Consider the following 26,123-nt stretch of genomic DNA (forward strand, 5'->3'; position numbering starts at 1 on the left):
AGAGTAGCATCTACTGTCAAAACAAAACCGTTGTCTCCGCAAGACCAAGGATTTGTGGGATTTGGAGTCCAGGAGAGGAAAAGGCTTCTTACGCTGAATGCGTTTAGCTCAGATAAGGCTTCAAAGGCGAAGCTAATTAATAAGATGTTTACATTATTCACGGTCGTGCGGCGCTTTCTGAATGACCCTCCAGAAAGGGTGTGTGTCTGCACACACACGTGTGAAAGCTTATTATATACCAGTACGGCGTGCTAATTGATTGACTTGTGATGGGGAAGTAAAACATTTTACTGGAAAGTAAGTAATAAAGGGAGTGGAGGAAGTCTGTATTCTGAGGGAAACTGAATACTGAAGTAGAGACAAGAAAATGACCTGTAATCTTATCTGATCTGTTTGCAAAAAAACATACATTGTTTTTATGAATGTTTCTTTCTATCCATTTCCAATCCTCCTCCCCCCTTCACCTTCTCTCCACCTGCAGCCTAGCCCCGCCCCCAGTCCAGTTCTTGGAGGGAAACCCAATGCCAGTCAGTCCCTGCTGGCCTGGTGTCGCGAGGTCACCAAGAACTACCGCGGGGTGAAGATCACCAATTTCACCACGTCCTGGAGGAACGGCCTGGCCTTCTGTGCCATTCTACACCATTTCAGACCTGACGTTATGTACGACACACACGCGCACGCACGCACGCACGCACGCACGCACACACACACACAAACTGAATGCTTTTTTCTCCACAAGATCCTTTATTTGGAAGCAAAAACCGACTGGTTTTTACAGGCATGATTTGTGTTTAAATCATGTTTTATCTTTGGTTTACTACGTCACTCTTTCATAACATTTAACCTGTCTGCATTCTTTTTTATTTTGTTGATACTTGTTGTTTCGTCATTTTTGGAACCTACAGATCATAAGAACTTGTTACCATTTAAAAAGTTAAATATTTATTTATTTTTTCTAAAATGTTAACAATGTTAGAAGAACTTAAGTAAAAAAATTAGAAATTTGATTGTGGAAAAGTATGGAAATTTAAAAATTGTAGGAACCCTGAATGATTTAACAACATCTGCATCAAAACTGACTGCCACAACATGAGCTGTTTAATGGTCTAAAGGCACACGAAGTTTTTAAAGATTTTCCGTCAGAACAATTCAGTAGTAGAAAGTCCTTCTAACGAGATGCCAGGAAAAGTGCTGGAGCAGCAGTGCACCGATTACATATTTCTGGCCGATCACCTGACCTGCTGGTTCCGATTTTGGCTGATACCTACTTTTTTTTTTTTTTAATCTGAAAAATTGCCAAATATAGAGGATAAGTTTCCCAAAATTAAAGAAATCTGAGCTGATTTATCAGTGCATCCTTGTGCTGTAGTCACTATTTTCTTAACTTCCAACATAATAATTCGCGATGCTGTCCCTTTCCCACCTGTTGCTGCACACTGCTGGTCAGCTGATTGATAGACAACTCCTGCACTTTTCCTCTCGCTTAAATTTACAAGAAATGTATCACTTTAGAAACGTTTCTGGTCACAAAATCTATAGAACTGTCATGATATGAAATGGCTGTGGAGAATCTGGACTTAAAATTAAAAGTTGGACAACATGTTGGTGACAATAAAAAAGGAACGCATTACAATTCTTGGCTTTTAAATCTGCCACTGCAAACAGTCGAATAATAAATCCGCCTTAAAAAAATACAACTGAACTATAAACAGTAACTGTACTTAAAATAATTGTATTATAATTATAATTATATTGCATTGATAATTCTATAGTGGGCCATTTTCTTTTTATCAAGATAATTGTAATATAACATAATAGACAATATTTTAAACTATTTTTAGTATGGAAGCTAAAAAAAGTGACACCTATCAGTTTTATTAAAGTAGCACAGTTTAAAATAGAAAATGTGAAGGATCTGTAAAATGTCTATTTTCTTGTTTTTTATTTGCATGTAAATCTGTTATTTGTTCTCCAACTTTCAGCCCACGCCTGGAGCACACATGAAGACAGTTTGTTAAAACTCGTCTCTGCGTACATACGTGTGCATGTCTTTATGCTCTCCAGCGAGTTACTTCCACACATTTTCCACTCCATTAGTTCTGTTGATTGCTCTGCTCTGAAATTGCACGTTACAGTTCTAATACCATTACATGCGACGCATATTTAAACTCATCTGTTCCTCCACTGAGCCGCTCTGTTTACCACTCTCTCCCCCCCCACACCCTCATCTCTCCCCGCTGTACTTTCAGAGACTACAAGGCTCTCAATCCTCAGGATATTAAAGAAAACAACAAAAAGGTAAGAGGCAGCCCACCGCTGGGAACCTTCTCAGCGCACACCTCCCTCCCATCCTCATCTCCGTTTGGCCTTATTTAGAGACCTGCCATTAATCCCACAATGAAGTGTGTTTGTGTCTTTACACAGTTTGAACGGTGGGTGGGTGGGGGAGGATGGCGGCAATGCAACAAGATGACAAGAAAATGTGTGTAATCGTACAGATATGCTTTGGTGCCAGGATGTGAAAATGACAGATTTAAAAAAAAAAAAAAAAGACGTTTACCCCTGCTGTGGTGTGTGTGCCTGAGTCCAAAGCAGGACTTAGACACCTGGTGGAAGTGGGAGAGGATCTGAGTTAAGTGTTCCTGCTTCAGGTGTGTCGGAAGAGAAAGCATCCCTTGTTTTGTGACAATCAGAAAGGAAAATGACTAGATACATTTATGATGTTTGCGAACTAATTTAGTGTTCTGTCAAGTTGCATTAAAATATACATATATATTTTTTTACATATATTTTGAAACTATTATGTTGTGACAGCCTGGAATGTGACAAATAATCTGTGAAAACGTGGAGCACCTCTGACTTCTCCCAGTGCTAACTGGAAACAACCAATCAGAGCCCGTAGGCGGTCTGAACGTTGTTCATCCACCTTCTTCGTCCCCCTCTTTCTCTCTGCTACGCTGCAGCTCACGTAGCCTGTTGTGAAACCTCAGGCTAGTTAGCATAACCACCGATGATGGCGGATAAACGACTTTCCTGTAACAGTAAGTTGTTTTCCACCATTAGCACAATTAGCAGCGCATATATGAGGTTGATTGACAGCGCTAAGACCCTCCTCCTGGTTCTGATTGGTTCCTTTTGGTTGGGAGCGGTGCATTTCTTCCTGAGCAATAGCAGCTCCAGCAGGAGGTGGAAGAGATCAACCTTTTCACAGATCTGTCTGATAACATATTGTCGCGACATGGAGACAGTTTTAAAACATATTTAAAATAAAACTTTTTTGCACTGCAGCTCCAACTGTTATGCTTGATGTCTGTTTTGTCAGGTTACATGTACTTTTGTAGGAGAGTAATTAACCCCTTATTTCAAGGTATGTATTATTAGCTAAGAACTTTCCCTCTGGCAAAAAGAGACAGAAAAAGAAATGAACAGTGAGTAAAAGAAATTTGCATCCCTCTTTATAAAGCTACTAGTCTGTTGAGGAGTGATCAACAGTCAAATGTCAGAACTTCAGTATACCTGGAGTATGTTTGTCACTGCGACGTTATGTCACAATGACATGTCCTGTTGGGAAGCACTGCTAATCCACATCATTTGTTTCTGCCGCGCCCCTTAAAATCTGTCTGGCCGGATGACTAGAAAGGAAGTCAGGCAGAGAGACGTCGTCAGGGATTTTATCATTGAGATGGATGGAAGAGGTGCACTGCAAAAACAAAATCTTACCAGGTATTTCTGGTCTATTTTCTAGTGCAAATATCTTGCTACACTTGAAATAACTTACAATAAACTTTTTAGCAAGATACAGGAGCTTGTTTTAAGTCAATTATTTCACTTACAGCAAGATTTTTCTACAATCTGTCAGCTTTTCAGATGTTCGTCAGCTGCTTCCGGTTGTAAAAATACATCGTTGCCATGGTTATGCATAGTAAGAAACGTAAAAAAAAAAAAAAATAAGAGTAAAAGCTTTCCAGGTGCAGCTTCGTCATTGCATCTGCACATTTACTCTGGAGCAGCTTCAGACAGCTCACCGGTTTCTCCCTTAACTCTGTGTTTGCACATTTTATTCCTTACTGGACGGTTTTGGAACGCACAGATGCACATTCCAGTTTCGTCCCCCCTTGCCACATGCCTGTATAGGCGCAGTGCACAAATGTCCCCTCTTCAGCCCCTGAGGGCTACACAGAACGATATGCGTGGGGCTCCTGCAGCTTGATTTCCTCTTCTCATACACTCTCTGGCTAAGCGATAACCTCTGGTGGCCCTGTTAGGCATGAATGCTACCCTGTTGACAATAACCACAGTGGAGAGAGAAGCAGAGAGCCGGTCCCATATCTGCTAACTGTCCTCACCTCCCTCCAGGTGCTCGAGTAGCCCTGAAGAAATTGGTTATATAGAAGTAATATGGGGGAATATGGCGTACAAGGTGATAGCCTGAGAATGGTTGCTGTACTGCAGTCGGCCTCTCTTTAAAGCTCTAAATCAACACACACCCTCCTCTGGAGCTATTGTTATTCATATCTATATATGGGCTACAACTAGTGATTACTTTAGTAATTGATTATTCTGCTGAGTCTATTCTGACTATTAATTGATTAATCAGAAAAAATCAAATCTGTGGCAAATACTCTATAACATAGCATTTCCTTAGGATTTGCTTGATCATTTGTAGAAAAGGATGCATCTGCAGCTAAACAAATACTAAATAAATGCTAAAATAAAACCTTTCTGAAAATCAAAATCTGTGAACAGTTGGATGAAGATGGAGTCTTTTCTAATATAAATGTTACAACATAATTGTTAATGTATAGAATTTACTAGACGGAGAGCAAGAATGGAAATGTATAGATAAAGCCACTATCTCTGCTTTTCATAGCTTGTTGTTGGAGCGGCCCCTCCTCCTCTCTGTCTGTCTGTGAAGAATGATTGCAGTCAGCTCAGTCTGTGCTGAATTATGACAGATAAGGACAATCAATATTTAGGGTGATTAGAAAAAAAAAAGTAAAAGCGGATATTACATCATCTAGAGCCTTTAAAACTACCCATGATGCAAAGGTTCACATGCAAATATAATTCTAATCCCCAGGTGATTACATATATTGATAGATGTTTGGTTTTTTGGAAGCTCTGATCAGTTTGAACTACTGTCTGTTTCTCGTGTGTGTGTGTGTAGGTGTGTGTGTGTAATGAGGCCAAGGAGAAGTAATTTGTCATGCCATCTGATAGTGTTGCACCAAGCACCAGGCTGAATCGCCCTGAGCACAACCACGAGGGGTTGGGCTGAAGGGAGGAGGCGCTGATGATTGACAACGATAGATAGCTGTCAGTCACTGAGAGCGAATGAAGGGGGAACGTCGGCCCGGGGCCTGAGCCGTTAACGTTGAATCCAGACCCGAGGCTTCATCAGGCAGACAGGAAGGAAGGACAGTAGATAATTCCCAAAACACCAGCTGAAAGTGGTGATTGTAATACGAAAAGATCAAACTGCTTGTTTCCTGTCTTGGTAGTGATTTTTATAGCCCGTGATTTGTTGGTCAGAAATAATTTGGTATGAGATTCTCAAGATATGATGACTTTGAGTAAGATCAAGCTGAAATTGATCTTACTCAATCAACCATATTGTATCAATGGTTGATACAATATGTAAAGTTTGAATTGAGTTCAAAAATACTTTATTACAAGGGAAAAATTTAATGTTTCTGTTACTCATATCATCCAGAGTCATGGTGGATGCTGATGCTCTGGGTAGGAAGGCTGTCCAGTTGTAGGCAGTGTTGAAACAAAGCCCTCTGACTGAAGACTGTTGCTGTATGATAGTCTTGTGACTTTCATGACTTCTTACAGCTCAATATCCAGGCAGAAACACGTCTCAGATGACATAGTTGCTGGCAAGCACTGCTAATCCACCTCATTTGCTTTGGCTTCTCCTCTATGAATTTTCATTGGAGGTCGGGGATAAGATCCTTGCAGATGAGAATTATTGTAACACAGCTACTCCAACAAGCTGCCACCATGAGCGCTGCTATGACTTAAGTTGAAGTTGTGTGCTCGGTTTGTGCAAAATTGAATCAGACTTATTCTTAGGAATTACATGAATTGAACTGATCAGAGCAAACACTCGGTGTAATATGAGACATTGCTCGATACCCCGGGTCTCTGGACATTCAATTCAATAAAAAAAAAACTTCAGTTGGGGAAAAAATTTAGGACAAAAAAAATATTACAATACTGGGGTTTATGCTATATGTTTGATTAGGTCAATGAGTAAAAACTAAACATGGGTGTCATAACACTCTAAGTGTATATTTTCAGTGGAATTGTTATGATTTCTTTTCAGTAAAAATGACTTTTACAATGTGATGCATTAAATATTGTAAATTTGTGGTAAGGTTGCCATATGTGAGAACCTCATACTGTCCTGTCTAAAGTGAATAGCAGGCCAAGAGCTCATTATTTCCTGAAACATTTCAAGCATGTTCCTGTAAAAGCTCTCACTTTGTCAATGCTTTTCTATATTCTTTCTATCTGTCTCTTTTTAAGCTTCAGTTGTTGCTCCCTTACACAGGCTACATTTACCAGTGTGCAAACAAAGAAAGCATGCTTTCTTTGTTTGCACACTTTGCTCGTCTGAATAAGTTTTAGAAACCTAATCGGCCCAGCTATTCCTTGTACTCGTTCACACACTGTTACTGGGAAAGAGAAAGGACTTTAAAATTGCCAGGTGTAAACGTAGAGGTCTTTGCGGTGTGTGTTTGGCTCTTTCCCCCCCATCAGTTTGTTACTCTCACCAAACTAATTTGTTCAGGAAAGTGTAGATGTTCCACAGTGGTGCCTTTTCCCCTACAAATTGAAAGACATAAAAAAAAAATGAGGAAGAATGCAATTAAATGCATATTAAGAATTTGTTTTTAGTTTAATTTAGAATTTTTCTTTCTACATTTTTGCCCCCAGTTTTTTTGATATAGAAAATCTGCATCCTACGTAAGTACAGAGTAGGATTAGGTATTCTGAATACAACCTGTTTTCATGCACATCATAACTAAAGTGTAGGTTCCCAGAGTACTCGGTCTCATAAGTTGCTCAGCTGCTTTCAGCCTCTGATTTGCTCTGGTGAAGCAAGTGTAAGCTGGAATTATGAGCTCTGGATCTGAGTGTACATGTTACACTCAGCAGCTTCCATGTTTATCAGACTCTTATTTTGAATTAGGAAGGGAAGCAGTTCCTGAGTTGCCCTCGTGTGTTGACTGACATACAACATTTGGTATGAGAAGCATTGAAATCCCCACCACAGTTACCATCATTGGGGAAAGAGATGATGATGGAGAGATAGAAAAAATATTTTAAAAAATTGTAAGTACTGTACGTGCACAATGATCGGCTAACCATTAATGATGTAAAGGTCTGCTGCTGAGCTTCCCATTTGTCCTCAACTTAAAAGCTACCCTGTAGTTTTTCAATCTGGACTGCAGTTAATTTTATTTTATTTTTTTCTAGTTATGGCCACTGCTAACAAAAACGTTATAAGCGCTAACCCTAAAGCAATAATCATAAATGGTTCCTGTAATGCTAAAGCGCTACACCAACCTCATATGTAGTAGAAGCTAATGCAATTCAAATTATATCTGCCCTTAATACTACAACTTTCGAGCAGCAATTTAATGTTGTCAGTATAATATACATGTTCTGTAATGTCAGATATTGTATTCATGTTTATTTCTTGTTTTCTTGTTCACTTAATATGTTATTGTAAGTTTCTTGTTTGAGTTATTTGGAGAAAAAGCACGAGAACGTGAGAAGAGGAAACAGAACTGCTGTGTAAACACTCTTCACCCACTTCAAAATAAGGGCACGAAGATGAACTTGAAAATTCTAAACTGTCCACAATCAAAACTTTAACACAAATGTTGAATTTTATTCAACAATCAAGTAAATTAGAGCTTTAGAAATGCAACCAGGAAAAATTAATTTAGATAAAGCTATGTGTGGTAAACATTTTTTAAGCAAAAGCGCTAAACGGAAGAAATTAGCGGAAGTGTGCCCACCACTAATTTTTACTTCTAAATTCATAGACTGGTGAAAGCTAAACTGGATCATTTTAGATGGAACAAAGCTGTTTTGGTTTTTGTGCATCGGCATTTGTCTCTAAACTGTGTTTTACTTTTTTTTAGACAACCTGCAGGTGTAAGTAATGAATGCAAAGCAAAGGCTTAATAAAAAGTCATACATGCTTAATAATACCCTCTTCTGGATTAAGAAAGGTACAAAAAAAAGTGTTTGCAGGAAAAGAGGAGAATTTAAAGCAGAACAGGGCTGAGAAAGGTTAAGGAGGCTCCTCTAGATGCATCTCAGGAGGTCAAAAGAAGAGGAGTCTCCAGAGTGGGAGAGTCTGGGAGAAACGGAGCAATTGATGGAGTCTGGAGGTCCACAGAAGCAGTAAAACAAACGTGCCCCGCAACAGGTTGGAATTAGATCAACACTATCAAGCAGACCAGATACAAGCCGTGATACCTGGGAGAGATGGATGGGGAGGCCGTGTGTGCGTGCAGGAACTGGGGGTGGCATGTGTGCGCGCTGCTGTTAATCTATTTATTTACCTGTCATTGGCAGCGATAATGGTTTTCATCCCCTCTCTCTGTGTCTCAGTCTATCTTGTGATGGGGGATTGGTTTTCGTCTGTCGCTTGATAATCACACCTGTATTTTCTCATCAGCGTCTAATCAGACCAATTACACGCGTGACGGAGAGCATGGGCACGTTGATGTAGGCGAGCGATAAAGACGCACTTCGGCACACGCGCGTGTGTGTGTACACACAAACACACACTTTAGGATTAGGCGCTCTGTCTTGGGATATCTGCGTCTCTTATCAGGGACAGCCAACCCTGACATGACCTGTCAGGACTCATGGCAGCGGTGTCTCTCACTCCCAAACACACATGAACATATAGAGTGCACACTTACATTCTGTGTACCAAGTATACGACAGAAGAAACCAGACTCCATCATAGTCCTTTCTGTGTCGCTTAATTGTTGCTATGGAGAATAAATAGTTCTTTTTAATGCTGTTTTTTAATGTTGTTTTCTTGTTTTTTATTGTAGGCATACGATGGCTTTGCGAGTCTGGGGATTTCTCGTCTCCTGGAGCCATCCGACATGGTGCTCCTTGCGATTCCTGACAAGCTCACGGTGATGACCTACCTGTACCAGATAAGGGCCCATTTTTCTGGCGAGGAGCTCAACGTGGTGCAGATAGAAGCCAACAGCAGCCGCAGCACCTACAAAGTGGGCGACTTTGAGACGGACACCAACGCCTCCATAGACCAGGACAAGTTCTACGCTGAACTGAACGACGTGCAACACCGCCAGGTCAACGTCGAGCCCCTTTCATCTACGGCTGGTGTTCCCACTGAATCCAACGGCGCCGAGGCCGCCGAAGAGGAGACAACAGAGCAACAAGTTGGAGTAGACCCAACCGGCTACCCAGCAGCAGGGTCCTTACAATCGTCACCGCCGGTCCCGTTGCCGCGCACAGCGTTGGCTGCAACGGCTACAAACTCTGCCTGCATGGCCCTGCCAGTGTCTGAGGATAGAGGCGGTCTGCTCAAAGCCAACACTTTAGATCTTTGTGAGTTACCGCAAAGAGCGGAGAGAGAGCTGGAGAAGGAAACACTACGTAAGAAGGAGGTGCTAGAGGATAGAGGAGAGAGAAGTACCGAACCATCGTCCCCTACAAGGAGAGGAAACTCTTTATCACACTTCTCCTATAACAGGGACGCGGACCTCATTAAAAAGAAAAGGGCCAGTCTGCGTCACTCAGATTCAGAGCCAGCTTCAAACACCAAATCCTCCCCAACCAACCACACAGATATCCCCATCAAACAGGTAAAGCCACCTAGTCACAGTATTTGACTTGGTGTTTTGCACTCTTGCATTGCAATGCTGCTTTCCACATGCCTTAAACTTGTTTCACCACAATTTGTCACATTACAGCGGCAAACTGCAATATATTTTATTGGTTTTATGTCTGATTTGCCGGCACAGAGTGGTGCAAAATTGTATTGTTGAAAGAAAATGAACTTATTTACAGCGAGGCATGCATTTACAGTCATCCTTCCTTCACTCCTGAAACCCCTAAATAACACAAAAAGAGTTCAGAGGTCTATGGTAACTCTGTAGACACTGCAGAGACCAACACTCCAAAAACACAAAAATCTTACCAAGTATTTTTGGTCTGGTTTCTAGTTCAACTGTCTCTGTACACTTGAAATACGACAAAACTAACTTAAAAGTAACCTTTTAACAAGCTTGTTTTAAGTCTGTAACTCCTTAATATTGAGGAAAAAGTACTGGATCCAATCTTGTAACAAGACTTTTTTACCATGTTGTAAATGAAATAATCTGCCAGTATTTTGCATCAATATTAAGGAATTATTTGCTTCAAACAAGCTCCTGTATTGATGAAAAGTTACTTGATAGTTAGTTTTGTCTTATTTCAAGTACACAAAGGCATTTGCACAAGAGGCTAGACCAAAAATACTTGGCAAGGTTTTGTGTTTTTGCAGTGAACAGCTCAGGTATCTATTATCTGGACAACCGTTACTCATGCACACCTCAAATCTGGCCTTGTCGGTGACAAGGAAGTTGTTGTTGGCCATAAGAAGTCCTCTGGCAGGAGAACAACCTTAAACATAAAGCCAGATCTACAGTGGTATGGGTTCATTGAAAACCTGCTTCTGCTGGGATGGTTTCAACCTAAAACTCCACTAAGAATGGGTAAAAGTGTTTCTTGTTTGAGACATACCTCCCAAAGACTGGGTCGTGTAATCGCAGTAAAAGGTTGCTCTTTGAGATTGATGCAGTGGGGTTAAATACAAATAAATACCACAATAGATGTTTGAATTTTTGTCTCACTGCACAGTCTTGCACTGTTTTGTATTGATCTATCAGATAGAGTCCCAATGATTTCTCACATGATTTGTAGTTGTAGCTTTAAGGTATCTGATTCAGTAAACCTCAAAACGAATGCATAAATTCTGTACCTTAACCTCAGGACCAGTCTGTGTTTCATAAACTCATTCTTGCTACTTAAGTCAGGCATTAAGATTCCAACAGCGTTTACCTGCAGGTACCTGTCTGGGCCCTAAATGGATTGCTCATGTTTTTATCCTTGCACCCAGGTTTTGATTGAAACTTTCTCGGCGCCGTCAGTCATAAGACAGAGGATTCGTACAACATTCATTTCCTCCCGGCGCTCGCTAAGCTTCAAATCCGTCCAACATTGTTGATACAAACGCAGAGATGACCGTGCCGAAAAATTCTCTTCCATTCTCCATTAGATGTCGTTGTCACTTGTCTTGCTGCCAAGAACCCTGACCAGACGCATCGGGACCCTTAACATGTGGCGACTACCGAACGCGCCCAGCAGAACCCCGCTCCCCCTCCTTTGCTTTGACATTTCATTATATTTTTCATTATATTTCCCATCCCTGCAGTTGATGACAGTTTGTGCCGTGACCGCTCAGGCGTGGCGATGCTTTGCACGGAGCAGACATCATCTCGTCTTACACTCTGACACACACCTGTACGCATGTGTGCACCCGCTTGCACAAACCAACTGCGCTCGGTGCAGGCCTGCATTGGTTAACCTCAGATTACTGCTGCTTGTTTACAACCTAAAAGGTCACGGGGGCTGGAAGAGGGGGCTGCGGGGAGAGTTTTTTATTTATTTACTTTTTTTTTTTTTTTTATGTGCTGTTATCAACTTAATGAGATGCCTCATCACCTTTATCCAAGTTTAATTGAAATTCTTAAACATTATCACATTGCAGTGAAAAAAATCCCTGCTTGATGGCTGTTCTGTCAAAACCCTTTAAGATCATGTTTTTATTTTATTTTTTTATTTTTGGATCTTTTAAAACTTATTGTACTTTCTAGGTTTGCACCGATAAATCAGCACCAGTTTCTTTCATTCAGCCTCGAGCTGGTCAATAAATCAATAATATATATTACAATAGACACGTGATCGATATCAATAGGTACTCACTCTTTGGTCACCTAGCAACAACTTGTCAAATAACTTACAGTTATCTTTTAAGTAACTTTCACATCAGGAGAGTCAGGTTTCTCCTCTGTGCCTCATAGCTGCTTAAAAAAATATTTCACTTGGAGTGAAAATTGAGAATAAAACAAGGAAAGGTTATGCCACCAGTTTGGAAAATATTTCAGATATTTCAAACAAACAACTTAATCAGTGATTATCAGCATTGACTGACTGGAAGCGTTTATATCATGTTTTGTTTTTCGGCTACATCGTCCAGCTCAATATTGGCCAACACTTGTTTGCGAAACCGACCTTACCCACCAACCTTATCTATCAGCCAAGGTCCCTATATTTAGCCAGTTTTCAGACCAAAACTTGGTATCAGCCAAAATCTGAATCAGCAGGTCAGACTTTTTAAAGTTTGTCGATTGGCCAAAAAAATTGCAATAGGTGAACCCCTATTTATTTCCACATGCCTCATGAAGTCTATATGAGGCGTGGAATGTCTTGACAAAAAAGCCACAGTAGTTTATTCCAGCAGGGAAACTCATAGAAGACCTGAGAAGTGACTAATAATTGAAAACGCAGGATATTTTTTATACTTATGGTCATTAGAATATTAAGTTTTTTTCTTAAAGAAAATAAATCTTTAAGCTCCGGGTGCACCAATAAATCCGTTGCCAAATTAGCAACTTTACTGATGCATTTAACAACTTTTCAAAAAAAAAAAAAAAAAAAAAAAGAAATATCAGGATCAGTCAGTCGGCTGATTGGGTTTTTTTACTTTCTGCTATAGGCAAATAGAAGATAAGACTTTGTCTGTGCTGCTGGTTTGAAATAAGTGAGCATGAATCTTAAAAGCAGAACTTTATAGGCTCTTGCATTTATGTTGCATTTTTCTTTTTCAAAGGAGCCATCACCTGCATCTGTATCAAGTCCTCCAGCTGAGAAGGTGGGTCAAATGTTTTTGATCAGACTGCAAAACTAAATATAAAACACTTGTTTAAAACATTTGAAACAAAGCAAAACACAACTAATTTCAGCTTTTGAATTAGTTACTCATGGTTTGTACTTGCTTGTAGAAAGTACTTTCTCGTCAAGAGGAGTTGAAAGAGAGAGCCAGGCTCCTGCTGGAGCAGGCCCGCAGAGACGCCGCCTTGAAGGCTGGAAACAAGAACGTCCCCAACTCAGCTGTCGCAGCACCAAACAGGACTTCAGGCATCTCTGATGTAAGTTATTGCCGCAGTAAAGCAACGGTTCTCATGTTGGCTCTAAGTCAGACTAATTTGTCTTTGTGCTGTCCTCAAGTAAAGGAAACTTTAGGAATGTTGTGGTGTCTGTGAGAAGTATGAGGGACCAAAAGTGCCACAATCTAACAAATAATTCCTTATGTTAATAATTAGACATTTGATTTGGGATGTGCAGTGATCCCACTGCACATCCCAATAGGGGGGGGTAGGGGGAAATACTGTGACGAGAACTGTGATTTATTTAGATTTTAAACTATTAATGATGATGATGTCTGCAACTTCAAAGCTGACCAGAAACTGGCTAGTTTTGCAGTTGAAACAGTTTTTCCACTTTTGGCTCCATGAACACATCCGTAACTATAAGAAATATCAAATATCTGATTGAATGTTGCTTTTATGTGCAGTTTAACTCTGTAGTTGTACAGCTTAAAACAACTGGTGTACTGAAAGTTACACATAACAGACAGGTTTTTGATTTTTGAACAGTATTTGTGTTTGTGAGACTCCGACTGTAAGACTGTAAGACATTAATCACCAGAAACATTTGATAAATGCTTAAATACTTTTTTACCTTGAAGTTTATTGTAACACCAATAACTTTTTCATAAAAGTTGGGTGCATTTGATTTTATTTTTCAAGAAACTAGAAGTCAATATCCAAATGTAGAAGCAAAATCAATCCTGCATTTGAAGCAATGCTTAAATACTTTCATATTTGTTTTTGTTAAAGTTTATGTTAACACTCCTGAAAACAAGTGAGTGAACATGTGCAAAAGGGCTTGTTTTGACCATGTTATTTCATTTTTTTAATGGGGGTTTTGTTCTAAACTTTTATATTTACCTTTTCACTGGAATGTTTAATCAGATTCATCCATTATTTTTGGAAATAAGCGAATAAGTTTGTAAAGACGCTTTTTTTTTTAATTTGTGATGCTCAACTAGTTTTGTCACACCAACCTTTGCTTTATTTTCTTTTGACTTTCTTTTACATCAGTGTTCAGGACAAGCGAACTGTACATCCACCAGTCTCTTGAACTCCACTATTCCCTATTTGCTGCTCGCTACGCTTCCAACATGTCGGAAAATCCAGTATAAACTGTCTCGTCCTCTGGCAGACCACTTTCTGAACAAGCTTTTAGAAAGGGGGACGACTTCTCCCTCATTACCTTCAGCTGAGATTTTCTCATGGGCGGCTGAGCGGCGCAACCTGAACGCGTCAGCAAGGAAGAAACTCCAATGTGGATGGACTTCTTCGTTGTCTCCTCTCTCTCGCTCTCTCTCTCTTTTTCTCTCTTGCTCTCTCTGGAAACACAACTCTGTCTCTACAGAGTCTGTCTTTGGTCATTTTTGACAATTTATATGACTAACTAAATTTTCTGCCCGCCTTCACTTTTTCCTTAGTGTGCCGAGCAAAAGCAGTCCGCAGACAGCTGTCAGCAGAAGTACATTCACGGTTAAAAAACGGGGGGCGCTGGGAGGAGTGAAGAATCGCTGTACTGAAGCTAACTAGACTAGAAACGCAGCGATTGAAATTGCCGGCTCTGAACTGAGCACGCTTCACTGAACATAATATACTGAGAGGAAGGGGCATGCTGATGAACCAGGAGTTACCCTGGGAAAGCACCGTGGTCCAATCTTCTGTCACGTTTCCAAATATTTCAGTAAAAAAAAAAAAATGCAAAGGAGTTTAAAAAAAATAAAGTGACAAGGGATTTGAGGGTAAAATGAAATAAATACCTTTTGGTAATGGAATATCTAAAAGGCAACAGCCGCTTGGCCTCTGCTTTTGCCGCTGGAATCCTTAAAGAGAAATATGCCCTTGAATTAGATGTTTTTCAGAAGTGCGCATGTAAGCGTGCGTTTGTGTGTACGCTCATAGATGTGTGTGTGTTTATGTGTGTGCTGGTGTTTGCTTGCCGGCCACAGGAATAACCATTCTGGAATAATCTGAGGAAATAAGTGAGGACCTTCTTAGGACTGGTGCTGGTTGAAAGTCTTTGGAGGAAAAAGAGCAAATTAAAAGAGGTCTTCAAAGCTTTTGCAGCACCAGTGCATTTCCTCGGTGACAAAAAAAAAAAAAGGAAAGGTCCTCTTCGGTCCCTTGTTTTGTGGCAAGATATTTGACTTTAGTCAGATTAGCTCCTTAAAGTGGCCAGACTGATTTCCTGACTCATTTCCAAGGACAATTGGCTAATATCCCCCTCACTATGCATAAGGGAAGGAATCAAAAGAGGAGGGGGGAAGGGCGATATTGAATTGTTTACACTTTTTTTAATAGAAAACATTGATCAAAGGAATACGCCTGGCCTCAGGGCCAATGTGCTGATAATTGTTAGTGATTCAGATTAGATTACTTGATGTCTTGTTTTGATTAGCATGAGTGTGTGTGTGTGTGTGTGTGTGTGTGTGTGTGTGTGTGTGTGTGTGTGTGTGTGTGTGTGTGTGTGTGTGTGTGTGTGTGTGTGTGTGTGTGTGTCATCGTTATCAGCTGGAGAGGCAAAAGCCTTTCCCATTTACCTCTCCATCTGGCTAAGTAGGTGCTTTGTGGTTTAGCATGCATAAGGTATAATTTAATTCAATTAAAGCAGGACTCCTTCTTTGAGGGAAGTGACTAATGTGGGATAAAGGAAGGGGTCCTTGTGTTAGCAGTGCTGCTTTCAAAGTAAAATTTAGAAATTAGTCTGATTGCACGTTTATTAATATATTAGCAGTCTTCATCTCTTACTCAGAGCCTCACTTTTATAGAGTTTTTAAGGTTTTGCTTAAAAAAGAAATCTATTATGAATGCTTCCTGTGTCCTTATGATTGCATTACATAAACCCACAGAGACAGGCCTCACTTAATTGATCTGATCTCAAAGCTTCTTAACGTTTTAGAAAAGCCTTTTACGGCACTCATCAAACAGGTAAATATGGAATAAAGTCTCAGATCTGCGTCAACCTCCAGTACAACCACCACAACCTTCAAGGTGTTTTATTAAACGTAAAGCAACGTGTAATTACAACCAAAGAACACAGCAGGCAAGTCAGGAATGGAGACCTGAATTTTAAAGAGGGGCTATTTTTAAAAAATTATGTACCAAGCAGAATACATCTTACTGTTCAATCCATTGTCCAATGGATGAATAATAATAATTTGGTCGTACTGTGTCGTACAAACCGATTTTACTCGCCAACATTAACATGCTGGAAGGGAAACATCTGCCCAGTGTCGGTCTGTAGATGAACAACACTAATACCATAAAATACTGCACATGTACTTGGGGTAAAAGGTTCTACAAAATATTGACCTACTTTCTCCCCACAAATATGTAAATCTTTTTGTTAATCTGTTGCATACAACCTCGATAAATACAATTAGCTTGAGGTTGTACTGCTTCACAGTGTGAGTGCTTTTAAGAGACTCCTTGTTAAATCAAATTCATCTGTTTTTTTTTTTTTGTTTTTTTTTTTATCAGTGTCATGTATCCACACATCCACGACCATTGTGAAGGGATGTTTCATGCTTTTGCAGTTGTGTGAGTCTGTGTAGTTCTCCTGACCTATGCTCTCCCTCCTGCCATCCTTAATTGTAGCCCACAGTGACTGCTTCTTTCATCTAAGGTCACAGGTTTGGGTTTCTCTCTCTCTCTCTCTGCCTGTCTGCTCGGTTACTTTCTCTCATTCTCTCCCTCTTTCATGTCTGTTTTTGATTTTTCATCCAGTGTCTTTTTGTTCTAATCACTTAAATTGTTCTCAATGTTTTTTTCCCCCCCCAAATCAGCCTTTTTCTGTTAGCTGCTTTTTGCTACTTTGTTCTTCGCCTTGTTGACCTTTTAAGGACATGCACCTACCGTCTAACTTTTATTCAATCAGTGGCCCTTACAACACATCACTAGTGAATGGTATGAATGTCTTCAAAGATTGTAACCGGAGTTGTACCAATCCGATATTAATATCTGTATCGGTCCCAATATTTAAAAAACGTGTAGATCAGGTATCTATGGCAAGGTGCCTGATTCATAAGGGCAGATCTATTCAGTCAATTCTATGCTTTGTGCGATATTGTGTTTTATTTATTTTACATTATATTTAGAATCTCTAATTGCATTTCTAAACCATTTGAAGGAGAGCTTGTCACAGTTTATTTTTACATGCTTGACCAATGTAGCTGGTTTCAGTTTCTTTATTATTTATATTACATTTGCTGTTCTACTCCTAATCACATTGACTGAACAACATTAAGTTATGTTGTTTTTACATGTTGGACCAAGATTGTCAAGCTATTTAAGTATATTTAAGTATGCTGTACTGGTGCCAACTTATTGATAAATTTGTGATTCAACATATTTATGTTTAAAAAATGAAACTTTTTAAGTCAATTCAGCTGTTTTTCTGTCGGCGTTGGCCAATGCTAAGCCTCCAATATTGGTAATGGAAGTGAAAATAGTGGATCGGTGCATGAATTTATTCTTCTTATTCTAAATACCATTTTTTTGTGTTGCTCTTTAGTCTTCCCCACTGTTCTAATTTTAATAGAGAAGTTGGTGTGTGTCTGCGTCTATTCGCTCCAGGTCTTCTCATCCATTAGCAGATGAGAACAGTAATTTCACAGCGGCCTGGCCAGGCTAATTATCAGGATCCACACTAGGTTTGGGATGAACGTGTGCCTGTGAACCGCACTGTGTGTAATTCTTTGCAAAAAAAAAAAAAGAAGAAAAACCCTAACTGTAAAGAGATGAGGTGTGTGTGTTTTGTGCAAATATCTAGCACCTGTGGCCTTTTTAAAAAGTGTATGCGCTTGCTTAAGGAGTGCACACACATGCCTTGGTGTTTTCCAGGTAAGAGAGTTCCCCTGCTCACTGACTCGTTGTGATTCCTATAATTGGGTCCCGTTTGATTTTTGCCGACCAGCGCCCCAGCCGCCTCCCCCCCGTCCTCATCAGTGGAGCAGGCTCCTGGGTCTCTGCTGTTTCGACCTGTAGGTGTTGTCATCTACTGTCTGCACTTTAGTTTTTCTTTCTTTTCATTTATTAGATTTTGTACGGGACATATTCTGTTTCAGTGCAAGAAACCATAACATATGTTTTCTTCTTTTCCTTTTCTTGTCAGAGGCTGTTCAGATTGCTTGTTTTCTGGTTGTTTGCACTTTAGGTGGAGAAACTGCATTGCTTCTGTGCACCACAAATCTGGAACAAACTTCCAGAAAACTGCTAAACAGCTGAAACACTGTTTTCTTTAAATAGAGGCCAAAAACACACCTGTTTAGAGTTGCTTTCAACTCACAATCACTTGGACATTGACCAACGCATTTGATGTGTATGGATATTTTGGAAGATGGCACTCGACAAAATGTAATGTTTGGTAGTGGTTTCAGAATTGGTAACTTTATAATGTTTTCATGACATGTTTTTATATTTTTATGACATAAAGCTCTTTGAACTGCCTTGTTGCTGAAATGTGCTATAGAAATAAACTTGGTTGATTTATTGACAGAGTGTAAAACAACTTAAAGAATTCACTAATTGGCAGCTGTGCAAACATATTAAAGAGTGTGATATACTCTGTACAAGTCTCAACAACAATAAAATAATTTATAACAGTTCCATTTGCCCTTTCTGCTCGTCAGTCATGCCATTAAAAGGCAAGAAGTGAGGTGCTGCCTGTACACAACGTACAGAACAAAATGGTGCTGCTTTTTAAAATTCTGACATGGCTTTGTGGACTCTGCTCCTTCATCCACACTTTGTTCTTTGTTTCTCCTCTTGTCCTTTCCCTTTTTTTTTTACTTTCTCCCTGCAGTAATAGTTTTCCTCCAGGCCTTGTTTGAATGTGCCTGCCACTCCTTTATTCGCTCTGTTCTCCATTTTTTCCCCTCTTTTTCCTTCTCTCCCCCCTCTTTTCTTTTCCTTTCTCTCTCTCTCTCTCTTTTTTTTTCCCAAAAATGTGCCCCGAATGAAACTAAATAGTGTGGTGGGGAGTTTCTTTGCGCGCGTGTCTTGGAGTGAGGGGGTATGTGTCATGACTGAATAGACTGGAGCAGAGATCAAAGGCAGAGCATAAATTGAGTGTGTGAGTGCGTGAGCGTGTGTGTGTGTTAACGAGCAGGAGAAAGACAGCTCTCTAAATTGCAGGACAAGAGCTGATCAAGCCGTCAGAGAAGAAAGCTGTAATTCACCTGCACTCGCAAACCTCTTCAGGGCCCACATACCTCTTCATCTTTCTTTTCTCACTACTTTGTTCATGTGTGACCAACTGCAAGGGTCAGAAACGGCACAATCCATCCTGTTTTGTTTTCACAATACTGACGTTTTTTTTGTTTTTGTTTTTTTGTTTGTTTTTTTTTCTTCCCATTTCCTTGCAATTTTATTGCTTGTGCAAAAGCAGCCATTTAAAAAAAGTCATCCTAGAGAAATTTTAGGGATGCACTGATTTCTGACCGATCACCAATCTTAAAAATAAACAAAAAAAAAAAAAAAAAAACAAAGTCCCGACCTGATGATTCTGATTTTGGCTGATACTGATCTTTTGTTTTTTATTTGAAAAGTTGATAAATATAATGACACTTCAGTGGCTGATTTTCAAACCTTTGCTGAGGTCAATAAGATTGGTTTCTCATTTAAGAATCGGCCAATACTGTACTGTTCCCTTGAGGAAGTGAACAAGGAATATTTAAACAGAAATGTAAAATATAAAAATGTCGCAAAACTGTAGAGTTACCTCAATAAGAGTGATGAGTATCATAACGTTTGTTTCCTTGCCTTGGCTGTACATTTCTCCATTTCTCTTTATGGGACAGGTTTAGTTCCCTTATTTCAGCCAGCTGACCAGTAGCTAACTGCAATCACTTTGAGGAGGAGCGGTGCTTCTCTGGTTCGTGAAAATGTGTCGAACATCTCTGACATATTTTAATTTAAATAAAATCGTGGAACATGTCATCCTTCTTCTCCATGAGAACCACGAGTTGCGGATAGGCCATGAACAATTTGCACAGACATTTTTTCAATGACATCGTTACTGACTTCCACAAGGCGTTCCTTTGAGCATTTTGACTGATCAAACTCAAATGAGAGATAAACAAATTTCTTAATATCTCAATATTTTCATACGTTTTCTTCTGTTTCTGATCTTTTCCAACATTTCATAATTCCTAATATGCATTAGGGAGTGATTCTCATAGTAGAAAATGTTTTGCATTTTGCAGAAAATCAGTTTTTTAAATTAAATTTTTATTCCAACAAGTCATTGTAGCAATACTTGGTAGAAAAATGCACATCACCTTAAACCACTTGTATTAGCAAAGAATGCCTTTACCAGATTACAGTTCAAACTGTATAAAGTTACTTTAGAGCTTTACTCAGAACAGACACTGAAATCAGAAGTACAGTGTCCCTGACAGAGACACATACCCACTAACATCACACCCTTATACAAATAGCACATATACACGGACACACCACTTCTGGACCTTTACATTAGTTTCTAAACATTTATACTCTGACATACAGGTTTATGGCCGTCACCTCCATCTCGCAGGTTCATATTTCTGTATTCATAGCGTTCATATATTCGCACACCCAGACCCCTATCATGGGCGCTCACCTGTCAAATCATAATTAGGGTGTGTCCCTGTTCTTTGATAGCTATGTACAGTGGTTCTTCTTTAATTCTTTATCAAATGCATTGATCGCTGTGGGCCTCGCATGCCCATTGATCCGCGCAGTCCGTCTGGAGGCAGCCGATAAGCTCCACACTCGTCTCCATCTGCCTCCCTGCTTCCTCCTCTGTCACTCCCCCTTTTTTCTGTCTTGCCTTGTTAACCTAATTTTGACCGGAAAAAACATAGCACATTTCTTAATTTGCTCCGTTTCACCTACTTGAATATACTTTGCTCGGCTTGGAGACGATTGGTCCAATTTTGAAGTCTCGTTCTTGAAAGTGGGAAACCTCATTTCTCAAGTCCCTTTGGGTTGTGCATCTTTTTTTTTTTTTTAAATAGTGTTGTAGGAAACACTTTGTATTTTAAATCAATTATAATTTTCATCATGTTTTTACAAACAACCTGCTCACAAACCCATTGGTTTCTGGCAATAGACTGCTAGTCTTGTTAAATGTCAGAATATATACACCATACATTTGTAACAGAAGACGCCTTAAAACTTGTACAAGGAGAATATAAAGTTTTATAATCTCAGAGGCATTTTCTTATAAAATTTTAAATTTAACACAAATCTGTTCAGTCATTGTCTAGCCGTATGTTGTATCCGTATCCTGGCTGAACCTTCAATCTAAGCTGTGTTGAGCAATGCGACTTCTTTAGTGTGTGTGTGTTCAGCAGTGCTTTTGCATGTGTGTGCTGGACAAGATAGAGACCTAAAGGACCTCTTGACTGTGAATTAGCCTGTCATGACAAATGTCTGGAACTGCATGACTGGCTGCCAGACTGGCTGGCTATCTGGGAGGTTGGCAACCTCTTTTTAGATAGCGATTGTGTGTGTGTAGCATCACTCTGTGCCCACGCCAGGTCTCTGTACATGACCGGCGGTGCGTGCCCTCCCACCCTTTTTTCTCCCCCCACTCACCCAAAAAAGAGCAACCAGGGCGACAACCTGCTCAGAAAGAGCCTCCAAAGCAGAGAGGGGTCCTCACGCGACGCCAGCCCCACAGAGGAAGCCTCTGTCTCAGCCTCGCAGTCATCCGTTGAGCCTCCTTTTCCCCTCGGAGGTTCCCACCCGTCAATAGAAGACACAGTACACAATTGTTCTTGTCACCATTCAAAAAAGCAAAGTCTCTTCTCCTCCTGAGCCTCCATTCTTAAAGCCGGGTTACCCACTGACCACCAGCTGTCACACTTTCTCTCCTCCTTTTTCTCTGCTTGTGTTTTTCCATCCTGACTTTGATCGTGTAATGATGCAGCTGGTTGGGTTTGTACTGTCTGTGTTTTTACTTGGGTTATGTCCCCGTGGCTTTTGGACGTGACGATGGGCTGTTGGCACATTAAGGCAAGAGTTTGTTTCCATCTATTGTCACTTTCCAATTTGCAAACTGTGAGTATGAGTGCCCCCTTTTGTCCTGTTTCTATGTCCGCTAGGTGGCATTTAATCTCCACCTGGTCAACCAATTTGCTCTTCAAAAAAAAAAAATTAAAAAAACTTCTGGCATATCGTTTTGCCACAGAACACTGGGTTTTAATTGGACTGACAAAGTTGGTAGCGCTTGATTGACAGGCACCAGCCTCAGTAGGTCTGGCAATGAGCTGAAGTTTTGGAATGCACTAAATTACAAGGGGAAACAATGTCCTCTTATCCATATTTGCAATAGTTAGAGCATAGAAATGCATAGACAACACTTTATGCTACAGAGAAGACAGATGTTGGAACTGGGAATCTGCTTTTCTCTTTTACCGCTTTTCTAAATAGGAAAACTCTCAACAAGTGTGATTGACATCTTTCAAAGTTGGTAATATCGCTCAAACTTTTTCACATTTTGTCACATTCCCAAGGCAAATTCAATGTACTATATGTAGTTTTTACAAAAATTGTTGCTGTCTTAATGTGATTACTTTTATTTTGAAGGACCTGATTAATGTAGGTTAAATACAAACTGTCAAATAAAATCCCAATGAAATACATTGATTACTATAAGTACTGTACCTTGAAAGTATCCATACACTTTGAGTTTCATGTTTTGTCACATGACATTTGCCACTTTTCATATGAAAGTGGAATTTAATGTGTCAAGCACACAGTCTGTTCCATGTTCATCAAAGTTTTGTTCATAAATGTTCTCTTAACATTGGACTTTGTAGAACAACTGGATTTATACTGAGGTCAGATTAAAGAAGATCTTTATTGGGGGATCAGATCTTTGGAGCCACCCTTTTCTCAGGATCTGAGATGGTTTTTATACATAATGAGTGGTTGGAAGATGGCCCAGCATAGACCATAACTTCCTCTGTCAATTCTACAAGTGCAACCTTCCGCAGGAGCTGCTGGTCATCTACACGGCCATTATTCAGTCGGACCTGTGCTAATTCATTATTGTGATTTGGCTCACTCACAAAAGAGGAGAAGTCCAAACTGCAACAATCAGATCTATTGAGAGGATCATTGATGCCAACTTTCCCTCCATCCATGACTTGTTCAGCTCTAGTCAGGAAAAAGGGAGCCAACATTTCTACAGACCCCACACATTCTGGACACAAACTGTTTTGAGATGTTTACCTTTAGATTGGTGCTACAGAATGCTATTTGTAACAACCAGCAAGAAACAGAAACAGTTTCTTGCTCTAGGCTTTCTCTGATGGATATCCAAGAATACCAATATTGAAACCATGCATATTTGCACTAATTCAACTTCGCCTTTCTCTTTTGCAATATTACTTGATGAATACATATTATAAAATTAGGGCTGTTGTAAACGAATATTTTAGTAATCGAGTAATCTATCGATTATTCTTACGATTAATCGAGTAATCGGATAAAAAAAATTCTAAAATGAAATATTGGTAAATCTGGCATAATACCGGTGTTACTATCAGATATCAGTATCAGTCCAATTTTTCATATTTGAGCATCCCTAACAGTTGCTTTTTTGTAGTTTAGAAAACTAACCTGTAACAATAATAGCTCACTTTCTAAGTTAACCAGAAGAAAAGTTATAGAAAAATCTGAAATTCTATTGAATTTAATAACAAAGAGGCAGGCTCATAAATATGCTTATAAAAAATGTCTACAATCCAGCTTTTAGTTTATGTATTCATCTTCAGTGAGTTTAATAGATTAATTAAACTCACCTTGCCACCTAACCTGTCACGCTTTGGGTTTGAAAATACGGGAAATGCCGTCTGGAGTGGGAGGAGAGGGCGAATGAACGAACGTAAGATGGGGTGGAGGGGAGGAAATAGACCAGCGGACTGACGAACCGTTAGACCGGGGGACGAACACGGGGGAAGCAATACGGGATATTTACGACACCTTCACTGGTCACACTCAGAAACTCATCTACCAGCCATGTACGATGCGCTCCGCCACCCGTTTCTTCAGACCGGGATATGAAATTTATTGTGCGGTTCGTCGGTAAAGCTACATTTATACGGTAAGCATCAGCTACTCAGCCGCCCGCCCTGTTCAGTCTATCCGCTCACCTCAGCGCTCTTCCCGCCGTTCGCTTTCAACCAGCAGCCCCGGAGGAGAAATGCTGCCGTACTCCAGGCATTCCCCCAGGCATTTTAAGGATGCTTATTGGTTCCCCAAAAACGATAAAAAGTCGGGCATTATCATCAATCAATAAAATCCCCACGGGACAATCTTGAAGATTGGACTTAATGCCGCTGAGACTTAGCTTTTGTCAACAACTCAGAGGCGGAAGTGAGAGCTCCGCGCAACGCAAATGAAGTCCCGGCCGGAACACGGTGCGCTAACTAATAAAACATAAATTAACGAAGCTTCGAGGCAGGTAAATTTTCCTCGAGGAATTTTAGTAATCGAGGTACTCGAATCATTCGAGGAATCGTTTCAGCCCTATATAAAATAGAAAAAAACCTTTGGCCTTGTTTTATGCAGCTGTACATATGTTTATATTTTTAATTATACAGAAAAAATCAGAGCAAAAATCATATGTGTATGTGCACAGACTTGGCAAATGAAGATGGTTAATTATTTACTAAGGGTGTCCTGATGCAACGTTTTGACTTCCGATACAATACAGATATTGCAGCTTTGAGTAAACCAGTGTTTACCAAATATGATATCAGCATGAATCATACTTACTTTTATTACTTACTTTGTAGCGTGGAATGTTAGAAAAGGCTTGGTCAAGTGATATTAGTCAGGACAGTAGTCAACATCAAGTATGAGAACAACTGTTGTTATTGTTAACTAATAGGTCTGTGTGCAGGATAAAAATCCTAGGGATACAAATGCTGGACTGGACTAAATACTGGAGTGGAGTGCTTCTCTCTTAGATTGTAGATGCAGGCTGATATAATTCAATAACATTTACCGATTTCCAATATCAATATTGGATCGGGACACCCCTGTTTGCTAATTTGATGACTTGTAAAATTAAGGCAAACTAAAAACCTTGTATCATTCTCCTTCCACTTCAAGGACTTTGTTGGTCTGTTCCATCAAAAATCCCAATAAAATATGTTGAGGTTTGTGGTTGTGACCTGATAAAATAGGAAAAACTTCAAGGGGAATATTTTTACAACGCACTCTACGTAGTCCTATTTTAAAACGCAACCTGCACATGCATGTAAAATTAGACACAAAATGGCTACATCTTTCCCTCTCCCTCCACCAAACTGCCTTCTTTCTGTTGCTGCCGCAGCCAGGCGGTATTCCGCTTCCATAGTGTTAATCCTTGCCCCTGGACAGACAAACTCAATTTCCCGTTTTTCTGTCCCCAAAATTGGCCAACACCAATAATATAGAAGGATGTTTTGGATTGTGTTGGTTCCAGAGCTTATGTATATGTATACAGATAGAGCGACATCAGAGTGGTAGTTGTATCTGTAAAGGCCAGATTTGATATCTGAACCAGACGATAGCCAGAAGGCCATAACATTGTAACATTACCGTTATCATATTGCATTATGGAAACATCCATATTCCTGCTTCCTCAACATGCAGATGAAAAAGATGGAGGTAAGAAGGAAACAAAGACCTCCTGGAACAAAACCAAGCTGACATAAAGAAATTATTGAACCCATTTGTAGGTTTCCATTCCAAGAATACAAACTGAAAAACTTTTAACAGTTTGATGCAAAGCAGTTTTTAAACTATATTCTAAAAAGAACAAACCAAATCAATGTTAACTTTTGTGTGGTGTTATAAATAAGCTTTCTGTTTGTCAAAAAC

The 26,123-nt window shown here is 39.8% G+C and overlaps 1 protein-coding gene across 6 annotated transcripts in view; it reads left to right on the forward strand.

Annotated features, from left to right (window-relative positions):
- The window catches only part of ehbp1 (EH domain binding protein 1), a 155,413-nt gene that overhangs the window by 66,310 nt on the left and 62,980 nt on the right, over positions 1-26,123 (forward strand). For all 6 annotated transcript variants that reach the window (XM_014980194.2, XM_014980215.2, XM_088012942.1 and 3 more), the window contains 5 exons: positions 482-660; positions 2,250-2,298; positions 9,093-9,875; positions 12,944-12,985; positions 13,116-13,262. In XM_014980194.2, coding sequence (XP_014835680.2) covers positions 482-660; positions 2,250-2,298; positions 9,093-9,875; positions 12,944-12,985; positions 13,116-13,262 — 1,200 coding nt within the window. The remainder of the gene's footprint in view (positions 1-481; positions 661-2,249; positions 2,299-9,092; positions 9,876-12,943; positions 12,986-13,115; positions 13,263-26,123) is intronic.

This window comes from Poecilia mexicana, unplaced genomic scaffold, assembly GCF_051168715.1.
Source record: "Poecilia mexicana isolate PSO_F unplaced genomic scaffold, ASM5116871v1 scaffold_15, whole genome shotgun sequence".
NCBI classification, from domain to species: domain Eukaryota; kingdom Metazoa; phylum Chordata; class Actinopteri; order Cyprinodontiformes; family Poeciliidae; genus Poecilia; species Poecilia mexicana.